This window comes from Prionailurus bengalensis, chromosome D1 (genome assembly GCF_016509475.1).
Source record: "Prionailurus bengalensis isolate Pbe53 chromosome D1, Fcat_Pben_1.1_paternal_pri, whole genome shotgun sequence".
NCBI lineage: Eukaryota > Metazoa > Chordata > Mammalia > Carnivora > Felidae > Prionailurus > Prionailurus bengalensis.
Window position 1 is genome coordinate 61,191,143 of NC_057346.1, and position 11,798 is coordinate 61,202,940.

At 36.9% G+C, this 11,798-nt stretch overlaps 2 protein-coding genes across 2 annotated transcripts; both read left to right on the forward strand.

The window, feature by feature from the left end:
• The first annotated feature begins 1,095 nt into the window (after positions 1-1,095).
• LOC122483450 (olfactory receptor 52E2-like) lies at positions 1,096-2,037 on the forward strand. Its single transcript, XM_043580457.1, has one exon. It carries the CDS (start codon positions 1,102-1,104, stop codon positions 2,035-2,037), a length of 936 nt encoding a protein of 311 aa, XP_043436392.1. The 5' UTR covers positions 1,096-1,101.
• An 8,451-nt stretch (positions 2,038-10,488) lies between these two features.
• On the forward strand, positions 10,489-11,430 carry LOC122483451 (olfactory receptor 52J3-like). The gene has a single exon (XM_043580458.1). It carries the CDS (start codon positions 10,495-10,497, stop codon positions 11,428-11,430), a length of 936 nt encoding a protein of 311 aa, XP_043436393.1. The 5' UTR covers positions 10,489-10,494.
• The last annotated feature ends 368 nt before the right edge of the window (positions 11,431-11,798 follow it).

The window sequence follows — 11,798 nt, forward strand, 5'->3', positions numbered from 1 at the left end:
TCCATTCCCATTTAATTATTTCCTCTCTACCTTCTTTCCACAGCTCCAGAACTACAAGCACTTCAAGCGTTTGGCAAGGGTTTTAAACTATTTAAGGTTCAGATCCACATGTAAAAATATGGTTAACTATGTTTTCCTATATGTGTTTATAAAGATTAGAGCTGGTACTTGCATAGGTGCCGACAACGTGGAAAGTAATAGGCAGTACCTTCAAAAATGGTAGTTGCCAGGTGCCTGGGTGGCTCAGTTGGTTAAGCGTCTGACTTCAGCTCAGGTCAGGATCTCATGGTCCATGAGTTTGAGCCCTGTGTCAGGCTCTGGGCTGATGGCTCAGAGCCTGGAGCTTGCTTCTGATTCTGTCTCTGTCTCTCTCTCTCTGCCCCTCCCCCATTCATGCTCTGTCTCTCTCTGTCTCAAAAATAAATAAAAAACGTTAAAAAATTTTTTTAAAATAAAAAAAGGTAGTTTCTTCTGTTTTCACCACATTTGCTTCTTATTTTATAATAATAATGAATAAATATTAACAAATGGATGGATTTTAATCCTGAAGACTTATTTCTAATAGTTTAGACTACATTTTAATGAATCTGTGTTAACACTTGTTACCCATCTTGTATGTCAACACCTATGTGTTACCATCTAACCAAATGGAACCAACAGAAATAACTATTTACATAGGCCAGCACAACTCTGTATATGCCAAAATTGAAAGTAAATTATGTTGGTGATGACAGAAGATAATGAATGAAGTAGGAATTAAGGCAAAATCTTAGCCTAATACCAGTGGTGAGACCATTGCAAATTAAAAAAGAAAAAAGAAAGTTGCTAACAAAGATGAATATATTATGAAAAATGTTTTATTATAATCCACTGCATAACTGCTTCCAAAGGTTTTCACTGAGAATTCACTTCCTCACATTGCTCGAGATGGATTTCTGATTGTACATTTTTAATTGTGTGAATTAACTGAAGAAGAGAATGTACAAAATTGTATGATCTTATTTTTCTTTAGGTTTAAAACGTTGCAGAGTTTTACCTTGTGTCCTGAGGATTAACGGACATATAATTGTAAGAACATGGACTTATGCGTTGCCTATCAAGATGTCCCTTCCCAATGACACCCAGTTTCATCCCTCCTTCTTTTTGCTGCTGGGGATCCCAGGACTGGAAACTGTCCACATGTGGATTGGCTTTCCCTTTTGCGCTGTGTACATGATTGCACTCATAGGAAACCTCACTATTTCGTTTGTGGTCCAGGTTGACAGCAGCCTACACCAGCCCATGTTCTACTTCCTGGCCATGTTGGCTAGCATTGATTTGGGTCTGTCCACAGCTACCATCCCCAAGATGCTTGGGATCTTCTGGTTTAGTCTCAGGGAGATAATCTTTGATGCTTGTCTCACCCAGATGTTTTTTATCCACAACTTCACTGGTATGGAGTCAGCAGTCCTGTTGGCAATGGCTTATGACCGCTATGTGGCCATATGCAACCCACTTCGATATAGCACCATTCTCACCAACAAGGTTGTCTCTGTGATTGGTGTTGGTGTGTTAGTGAGGTCATTTATTTCTGTGATTCCATTTGTGTTTCTTATTTTGCGACTGCCCTTCTGTGGGAATCATGTCATTCCCCATACCTACTGTGAACACATGGGTCTGGCTCGTCTGTCTTGTGCCAGCATCAAGATCAATATTATTTATGGCTTATGTGCAATTTGTAATCTAGTATTTGACATCATAGCCATTGCCCTTTCTTATGTTCAGATACTCCGTGCCGTTTTCCGTCTTCCTTCCCGCGAAGCCCGACTCAAGTCCCTCAGCACATGTGGTTCTCATGTTTGTGTAATTCTTGCCTTCTATACACCAGCCCTCTTTTCCTTTATGACACATCGCTTTGGCCATAACGTCCCCCACTATATCCACATACTCCTGGCCAATCTTTATGTCGTAGTGCCACCAATGCTCAACCCTGTCATCTACGGAGTCAGAACCAAACAGATTTATGACCGTGTGAAGAAAATAATATTGCAAAAATAAAGAATTAAAAAGGAATATGTATATAGATGGAACTTCTGAGCAGAGAAACGCCTTGTGATATTAAATTTAGTAAATTTAAATGTGCTTGACAGTGTTTATTTTTTGGGGGGGAAGGGGGTCCATTCTGTAAATATTTTAATGAATTCAGAGACTGAAAGCTTAAGCTTTATTATCCAATTTGTATGGTAAGTGAGGGCATAGCAGAGTCTTTATATGTGATTTTTTTTTAAATTTTTTTTTTCAACGTTTATTTATTTTTGGGACAGAGAGAGACAGAGCATGAATGGGGGAGGGGCAGAGAGAGAGGGAGACACAGAATCGGAAACAGGCTCCAGGCTCTGAGCCATCAGCCCAGAGCCTGACGCGGGGCTCGAACTCACGGACCGCGAGATCGTGACCTGGCTGAAGTCAGACGCTTAACCGACTGCGCCACCCAGGCGCCCCGACATGTGATTTTTAATAACTGGTGTCAGTAGATTTAAAGTAGAATTTATAGGGCATGCCGTATTTTTTTGGACACGTACTGGTTACCCTTTATCATTTATATGGCTCTTTTTTTTTTGATGATTCTTACTCCTTTTTTATCTCTAGGTGTCCCTGTATTGGTTTCTCATTCCTTATTTTGCATCCCCCCCCCCCTTATCTGTTCTTCTTTGTCTTTTTTTTTCCTCTTCAGAAATTATGCAAATTTTCATTGCGTTACAAAAACCGTATTGTGATATCCTGTGATTTCATCAAAATACTGCAAAGATCCAGAATCATATCATAGATTAAGTCCTGGTTTTATACATAGAAAGGAAGTGAGGAAATAAATGTGGCTACAAAAACCTTCCTCCTAATTTTTGTGTGGCGTTTCTCACAAATATATTTAGGTTTACATAGACCCAACTCTGATGTAAACTTGAAGGAAGAAACCTCCTGCAGCCTGGAGAGGCTGCCCACTGTCACCTCCTAGGTTCTATTGGTTTTCTCACTTGCTTTGAGAGTCATCTTGTAGTTGTTTCCTTTTGTCCTGTCTTTTCATATATGATTTGAACAGTTAAACAGAACTTGATTCCACTCCTACTTCTATCTTTGATGCGTAAGTTTCAGTGGCCTCTATTTCTTTACTTTCCAAATATAGTCATAGTTTCATTTCAGAGATTAAGCATGAAGACTTAATTATATGATGCTTCTAAAGTCATCAGCATAGTTCCCAGGATGTTGTTTGCAATAAATACAAAATAATTGTTAGCCATTAGTATTATAATTATTTGTATTACTATGTTGTGTTTATTATTCTCACCCTTGGCAACAGTGTTTCTATAAGAGGTGTTTATGGGTTTTATTTTAATACCACCCTCACATAAAATAACCTGAAGCTAAAGTGACACAAAGTACAAAAAGTATCTAATATAATATATATATTGTATATGTACTACACACGCGCGCACACACACACACACACACAAGATACTAGTCCACAACTAATTTGTTGATATTTAATAAAAACTTGATTTTCTTAAAGTTATTATTTAAGGAAAATTTTCAAAATGCTCATTTTACCTAACTCCATCAAAAATGACATTCATATTTTTCATGTATATATTTGGTATTACCTCTTAGTCTTTAAAACATAAATTTTTAATTTGGAAATAATTATTTTCATCATTTATCCTTCTCTTCCTCATTGTGTAATGCGAGGCAAGTTATCTCCATTATCTCCACAATCTTTTGTTATTTTGGCTCATATTCTCTTGATCTCACTCATATGTTCCTTTTTTTAACTTTCTGTAGCCTGATCTCTTGTATGTGATCACTCTATCTCTGAAGTACCTCTATCATCAGCCACTTCCAGTCTTCCAGACTAGCTGATTTTGTTTCATAAATATCTCTCAGGTATTTTGTTTTCTGTCTCCAGTGGTACCACCTTATTTAGTATTCCTAGTGACCAGCATGTGATGTTAGGACCTTTGTTACATTGCCCATGCCAAACATCCTCCTAATTTCAGGTTTCATATCACAATTAACATCCTTGGTTTTTGCTTTATAGAGATATGCCTATTCCCTCATAAATCCCTTTACACTCCAAATATACCTACTTTCTAAGACCTATTGCCTGTCTCCTTCATTCGCTAAATACTAATGGCACACCAATTTTCTGGTATTTGCATTTTAATTTTCAAAGTCTACTATTCAAATAAAATCTTGTTTCAGATAAAGAAAAACATTGGTTCACATAGGAGTGAATTTCTATATGTATGCACATTTTAGGGTAACTATCTTCATACTGTTGAAGATAGAGCAATACTCACTTTTCTTTGCCTTCTGTGCACTTCTGCTCCATTCTCTTACTCACAACTTAATATTATAATCACTTGCAATGTGTACATATCATCCTCTCTCCTCCTGGGTGATAAGGAATTTGATATTACTTTATTTATCCACTTAGTTACTTATAGTGTGACTCACACAGCTACTCAATAAACGTATGCTGAATGAATCAATCTAAGAATAAAAGAATGCATGTACTTACTATTAGTCACACTATAATACAAGAAAGTTGACATTAAACGTGTGCATTGGTGTAAGCTACCATTGCCAAAATTTAAAAAAATGTACAAAAACAGACTGATAATAGGATATTATACTACATCAGAAAGAGGTGAATAAATGATATAATTCTAAAAATAGTGAGTGCGTACAGCACATCTTTCCAGCTCAACTGATTTAATGCAAAATGGAATATATATATTTTTACTTCCTTTTTTACTCATTGTGCCATTTTTTCTTAAACACACACACATGTACACACACACTCCTAAACATGTGCTTGCACACACACATGTATATATGTATATGAACACATAAAGATAGATTTACACACACATACACACAATGTTGGGGGAATTTACAAAATGGAAAATATTCTGTTATGCAACTTCTTCTAAAATGGCCAATTTCACATTAGTAGTGATTTCAAAACTCGATTCAAAATTCCTTCCTCTTGAAAGCCTTTCTAATGTGGCCTTAGCACACTATTTCATGATTTTTACTTCCTGAGTTAAGAGCCAGATATCCCTGTGCTTTCCTCAATAGAAACACTGATTAGACTCTTTTTTTCTCTTGCACAACTAGGGCCATACCCATTTAATCAAGATGCATAAATTATGATCATATAAAAATATTTCCTTATTGAGGAATATAAAATTTAAATTAAATACTATAATCTCATGTTATTAGCTTTTATCTTCCATAATACTACATTTTTTTATTTGAAATGACTTATGTTGTTCAGGTCAATAACAGTCATTCTTTCAACATAATTTAATAAGAAACGTTACCCAGCATATTGTGCCAACTACTGGGATATGCATAAGGATGTACATGATAATTTCAGGAATTTGCTCCCTAGTAGATGAGAAATATCAGCATACATTATATGATGTTCCAAATGAAAACAATGAGGGCTGTGTGTATATAATGAAAGGGAGGCAGGGAGAGAGATGAGGGGGGTGATGATCAATTAGGAAGAGAGCACAGTCAAGCTGTATGGAAGGGTAAGTTGATTTCTCTGGGCATAGAATAATTGGTACATTCTAGGAAAATAAAAAGCAAACATTAAAAGCATTGTATTTTTGATTTTGCTTATTTCAATGCATTTACCATGTGCATCCTAATAAGACTACAATCTGGCAGATGTGCAACAGTGATTTTTTCTTGATAGTTCTGTTACCTCTTAAGCCATTATGATTATCTGCATATTTCCAATTTTCACTCATTCCTTGGCTTCACACTCACTTCATCTCTTCTTATTTTTATCTTCTAGTTCATGCAGATATAGTATAGTGGTGTTTTCTTTTTCTTTTTTCTTTTTGTCCTTTTTATTGCCCCCAGAGTTTCACATAAAAACATTCAAGCATCAAAAACTTAACACAATTTGATGTGTCTATTTTTTGCTTTACAAGATTTCTGTTAGATTAATCCATTTTGTGTGTAATAGTAATTCATTTGTATTTTCTTTTGGTTTGCTTCTTATTGTTTTTATTGTGCTGTTTTATTTCTTAATAGATAGTATTTTCTTTTAAAATAAATTTTTAATGTGTATTTATTTTTGACAGAGAGAGAGAGAGACAGAGCATGAGCGGGGGAGGGGCAGAGAGAGAGGGAGACACAGAATCCAAAGCAGGCTCCAGGCTCTGAGCTGCCAGCATAGAGCCCAACGTGGGGCTCAAACTCACAGACCATGAGATTGTGACCTGAGACCATGAGATTGTGACCTAAGCCGAAGTCAGACTCTCAACCGACTGAGCCACCCAGGTGCCCTGATAGTATTTTCTTTGATGAATAGACCCAATTAATTTATATATTCTACTGTTGTTGAATAATTTTAATTATTTAATTTTTTTCTCTATTCTGAATAAATCCCTATGAACATTTTTGTGTATGTATTTTGGTGAACATAATCACTCATTTCCTTTGGACATTTATGTAATAGTAATTGCTGGGAATATTTAGAATTAGCAGACACTTCCAATTTCCAAAGTGGTCAGCAGATGCTCCTATCTTTATGAATACTTGGAATTAGCAGTCTTAATTTTCAGCCATATTGGAAAGGTTGTAGGTATAGCATGGTGCTTTATTTTCCTGATGAGTAACAGTGATGAAAAAATTTTCTTATGCTCATTGGATATTATTTTCCTTTAAAGTGCCAGAGTATTTGCTCTTATATTTTACATTGTTTTGTCATTTCTTTATAGATTAATAATAATTTCAATTCACTATTTTAATGTGTTGTTAATATAAGTGTTTTAACCAATATATGTATTGGGAACATCACCTCCCAGTCAGTGATTTTCCTACTGTGTCACCATCCTAATAGAAATTTTGGTAAGTGGTGTTCTTATATTTTTCACTCTTTTTAAAAATTAATTAAAACAATTATTTTTTTAGAGAGAGTGTGAATGAGCATGAGGGGGAAGAGGGGCAGAGGAGAGGGAGAGAGAATCCCAAGCAGGCTTCATGCTGTCAGCACAGAGCCCCACATGGGGCTTGAAGTCAGGGATCCCAAGATCATGACCTGAACCAATATCAAGAGTTGATGCCTCACTGATTGAGCCACCCAGGTGCCCTTTATATTTTTCTATGATTAAGTAATGTAATTTCACTTTGTTTTTATTCATTACATTGAAAAATACATTTGGCCTTATTTTGTAATATTAGGGTAATGCATCTTTTTCCTTGGTTTCCATGTATTTCATGTCTCTAAATACATTTCATGTGGGGCGCCTGGGTGGCTCAATTGGTTAAGTGTCTGACTTCTGGTTTTGGCTCAGGTCATGATCTCACTGTTTGTGAGATCAAGCCTGTGTCAGGCTCTATGCTGGCAGTGCAGAAACTGCTTGGGATTCTCTCTCTCTCCCTCTTTCTGCCCCTGCCCCGCTCATGTGCTTCTGCTCTCTTTCTCTGTCACAAAATAAATAAGTAAACATTTAAAATAAATAAATAAATAAATAAATAAATAAATAAATAAATAAATTCATTTTTTTTTTTTCATTTTTATGTTAAATTAATTTTTATTAACTTCTATTTGGGTCACCTGGGTGGCTCAGTCGGCCGAGCACCAACTTTGGTTCAGGTCGTGGTCTCACCGTTGGTGAGTTCAAGCCTGGTGTCAGGCTCTGTGCTGATGGCTTAGAGCCTGGAGCTGGCTTCAGATTCTGCGTCTCCCTCTCTCTGCCCCTCCCCTGCTTATGCTTTCTCTCTCTCTCTCTCTCTCTCTCTCTCAAAAATAAATCAAAATTAAAAAAAAATCAAAATAATCTTTAATGAATAAATAAATAAATAAATAAAGCCAGTAAGACTAGCACTACATAGGATAGAAAAAAGATATTTTGTCTTATTCAATAGCTACGATATATTATTGATGAGTAGTAAGACATGGATGTGGGAAGGGGATATATATATATATAGTTATATATATATATAACTATATATAACTATATATATATAGTTTTATATATATATATATATATATATATAGGTTAAATTATGTTCTAAACGTGCATTGCTATGATATCTAATAAAATTAAGATGCAAAATTTACCCAATAAGAGATTCTGTTCATGTCATATTTCATATGAACACATTTGGTAGCATTAGTTTCGCATTTCTGATTTTCTATTGACAAGATGTGTAGGGGATGTAGGGAAGGTGTTTGCTTCTCCATCAGTCCCTTTATCCTAAGTGCAGATAATGGAATCTTTCTCAGGAGATTCTGTGGTGTTAGCTATGGTTCATGCAGGGGATTTAAGTTGGCTTTGTGTTCAGACAGGCCCCCAAGGGCCCTAAATATAGGTAGTATAAAACCTTATTCCCATTACTGGATATACCAGAGCTCTCTAGCCCTACTCCTGCTGCAGGTGAGTTTCCTATTAAATGTGTGATGGAGATGAATAGTGATCAGAGACTCTCATCTAACAATTAAGGAACAGGTTACAGCTAAATTTATTAAGCTACTATATTCTATCTTACTACCATAGAAAGACTTCCTGACTGAAAGAGGTCATTACTGGATTATGCTGAAACAACATAGATTTTTTTCTTAAATTTTTTAATGTTTTATTTATTTTTTTAAGAGAGAGAGAGAGAGAGAGAGAGAGAGAGAGAGAAAGAGAGAGCATGAGTGAGGGAGGGGCAGAGAGAGAGGGAGACACAGAATCCAAACCAGACTCTAGGCTCTGAGCTGTCAGCAGAGACGGCAGGGCTCGAACTCATGAACTGTGAGATCATGATCTGAGCCAAAGTTGGACACCTAACTGACTGAGCCATCCAGGCACCCCAAGACAACTTAGATTTTTTTAAATAACCATCTACAGAGGGAGCTTATAGTTGTGGTATAAACAACCTCAATTCTCAGTGATATCTGTGTGTTAGGGCATGGTCTTCTATAATAATAATTTTAAAATATGCTCATCAGGGGCCCAGAGTTAAGTGCAGGTTTTTAAAATTGATTACAAAGAGGGAAGAAGATAAATAAATAGCCTGGAGATGAACATTTATAGTCTTGCAGTACTTACATAACTGGAGAGTCTCTATTTTTTTTAATGTCATTAATAAAATATTTCCCCAAATTTGGACTTTTCTCTGTCAGTCTGCTCAGGAGTCAACTGGAGCTGAGATCAACTTCCTTCCTACCTTTCTTCCTTTATGTTTCCTTCTGTTTTCCTTTCTTCTTCTTTTTTTTTTTTTTACCTTTCCTCTCTTCTCTTCCTATCCCTTCCTTATTTTTTTTTCTATAGTGCTCTCTTATATTTCTTTTCTTTTTCAATAGGAAGACAGACAGGCAGACAGAAAGACAGGAAGAGAAAAAAAGAAAGATGAAAGAAGAAAGAAAGAAAGAAAGAAAGAAAGAGAAAAAAGAAAAGAAAGAAGAAGGAAGGAAGGAAAATAAGGAGGGAGGGAAGAAAGAATGGAGAGAGAGAGAAAGAGAGAGAGAGCAATCATAACTAGAGTGTGGTAAATCAGGAGCATGGATTTCTTAAGCCTGATGTTGACCACCATTATTGTCATTGGAAACAAATCTTTACTTTTCGCAATGCTTCTCCTTCTAATATATCTTTTCGCTGTCTCCCTCCCCCCAAACTCTCCCCCACACACCTATGCAATGATAGGTAGAATTGTTGGATATCTTAGGACATTCTTGAGAATTTGGCAACCAATGGAAACCTTGGGATTCTTTATTAATTTAATTCCTATCAGAATATTGTAGCAAAGAGATGCATTTCTGTCCTGGAGGTGACTTCCAGCTGCAGTGTTTTCCTATCTTTGTATAGTACAGTGTCTGTCTATCTTTGTGCAACTCTTATTATATCTCAGATACAGTACAGCATGCCTGTGGGAGCATATGAGTAAATATGGAGGGACACATTAATGAAACACAGTTCTTCATTTTGGGTCTGATTTTCTAAATATATATCAATGTCACAACTGATGCAGAACTGATTTAAGAAGTCTTACTGTATTTCCTATCATTCTACAGGTCTAGGTATCTTATATTCTTATATGTATTGTCATGTTCTGTTTGCGGGTGTCTGTATCTGTTGTTCCGTGCTTTTGTGTTGATGTGTTTAGGTAAAGTGTATTTTGCCCTCAAAGAGGATTGATATCTCAATATAAGTCCTTTCATGTTTTTTTAAATTAATTCCAGGTCTTATATGGGTTTTCAGCAAATGAATATGATATTCATGTCCAAAACCTGAGAAGTATACTTCTCATAAAGTTAATGTTTCTTCCATTTGTAGAGTGCTCAGTCTGTGCCTACATATTACTTTGAACTCAAGTTTTAGTATTTGCTTTCATAATAAGAAAGCTACAGATAAAAATTAAGCCTACTGGAGACTTTTGAGAAATGTGTTCATAGCTCTTGTTTTTTCCTTCTAGAGGTAGTCAACTACTTCTCTTCTCATCAATGGCAAGATGTTCCACACAAACACTTCTGCTTTCCACCCAGACACGTTTTTTCTCACAGGCATCCCAGGATTTGAGGGTTTCCATGGCTGGATCTCCCTACCTTTTTGCTCCATTTACTTAATGGCTCTGTTAGGCAATGTTACAATTTTGCTGATCATCTGGTCTGACCGTACTCTGCGGGATCCTATGTTCTACTTTCTAGCCATCTTATCAGCCATAGATCTGGCCCTCTCCACATCGTCAGTGCCCCGAATGCTGGGTATCTTCTGGTTTGATGCACATGAAATTGGTTTTGGAGCCTGCGTGGCTCAGATGTTCCTGATACACACCTTTACAGGAATGGAGTCTGCTGTTCTGTTGGCCATGGCTTTTGATCGCTATGTGGCTATCTGTGTACCACTCCACTACACAACCACCCTGACACCCCGGGTGCTAGCAGGCATTGGTGTGGGCATTATAATGCGTCCTGTCCTGCTCATGTTGCCCATTCTCTACCTAACCCATCGTCTGCCCTTTTGTGAGACTCGAATTATTGCGCATTCCTACTGTGAGCACATGGGCATTGCCAAGTTGGCCTGTGCCAGCATTCGAGTTAATGCCATTTACGGGCTTTTTGTGGCTTCTTTTCTTATTTTGGACGTGGTACTTGTTGGAATCTCTTATGCCTACATCCTCCGTGCAGTTTTCCTCCTCCCATCTCGAGATGCTCGTCACAAAGCCTTGAGCACATGTGGGTCACATGTTGGGGTCATGTGTGTTTTCTATACACCGTGTCTCTTCTCCTTCCTCACCCACCGGTTTGGCAAGAAAATTCCCCATTATGTTCACATCCTTGTTGCCAATCTCTACGTTGTCTTCCCACCTGCCCTCAATCCTATTATCTACGGTGTGAGGACAAAGCAGATTCGTGAGCATGTGATCCATGCTCTCACCTCCCAATAGAGTCTCTTGTTTCCTTAGCTCTTGAAGGTGTGGATATAACTAAAGGAAGTTAATTTTACTCTACTCTGGGTTGATTATTTTTTAAATGCTCCTCTTATCAAAAGATCCTGAAGATCCTAAAGTTACAAACTTTGGAGAATGCTGTCTGTTCTTTAATCTCAATACCTTCTCTCCATATTGGTGTTGAATGCATATTCTTCTGACCATAGGGTTCCATTACAGTAGGGCAAACATCGCATTCAAAGCCCCTTCCCTTTTAACTAGGGAGATTTAGTGAAACTCTATCTCTCTGTATTTGAAAATAGGATAGTATTCCAGCTGGGCACAATCAGTTTCTGTCAACTGCTTTGCTTTCTCAGAAAAAACAA

Bases quoted from the DNA above. Each gene is read 5' to 3' on its own strand.
- LOC122483450 (XM_043580457.1), top strand. From the start codon at position 1,102: ATGTCCCTTCCCAATGACACCCAGTTTCATCCCTCCTTCTTTTTGCTG.
- LOC122483451 (XM_043580458.1), top strand. From the start codon at position 10,495: ATGTTCCACACAAACACTTCTGCTTTCCACCCAGACACGTTTTTTCTC.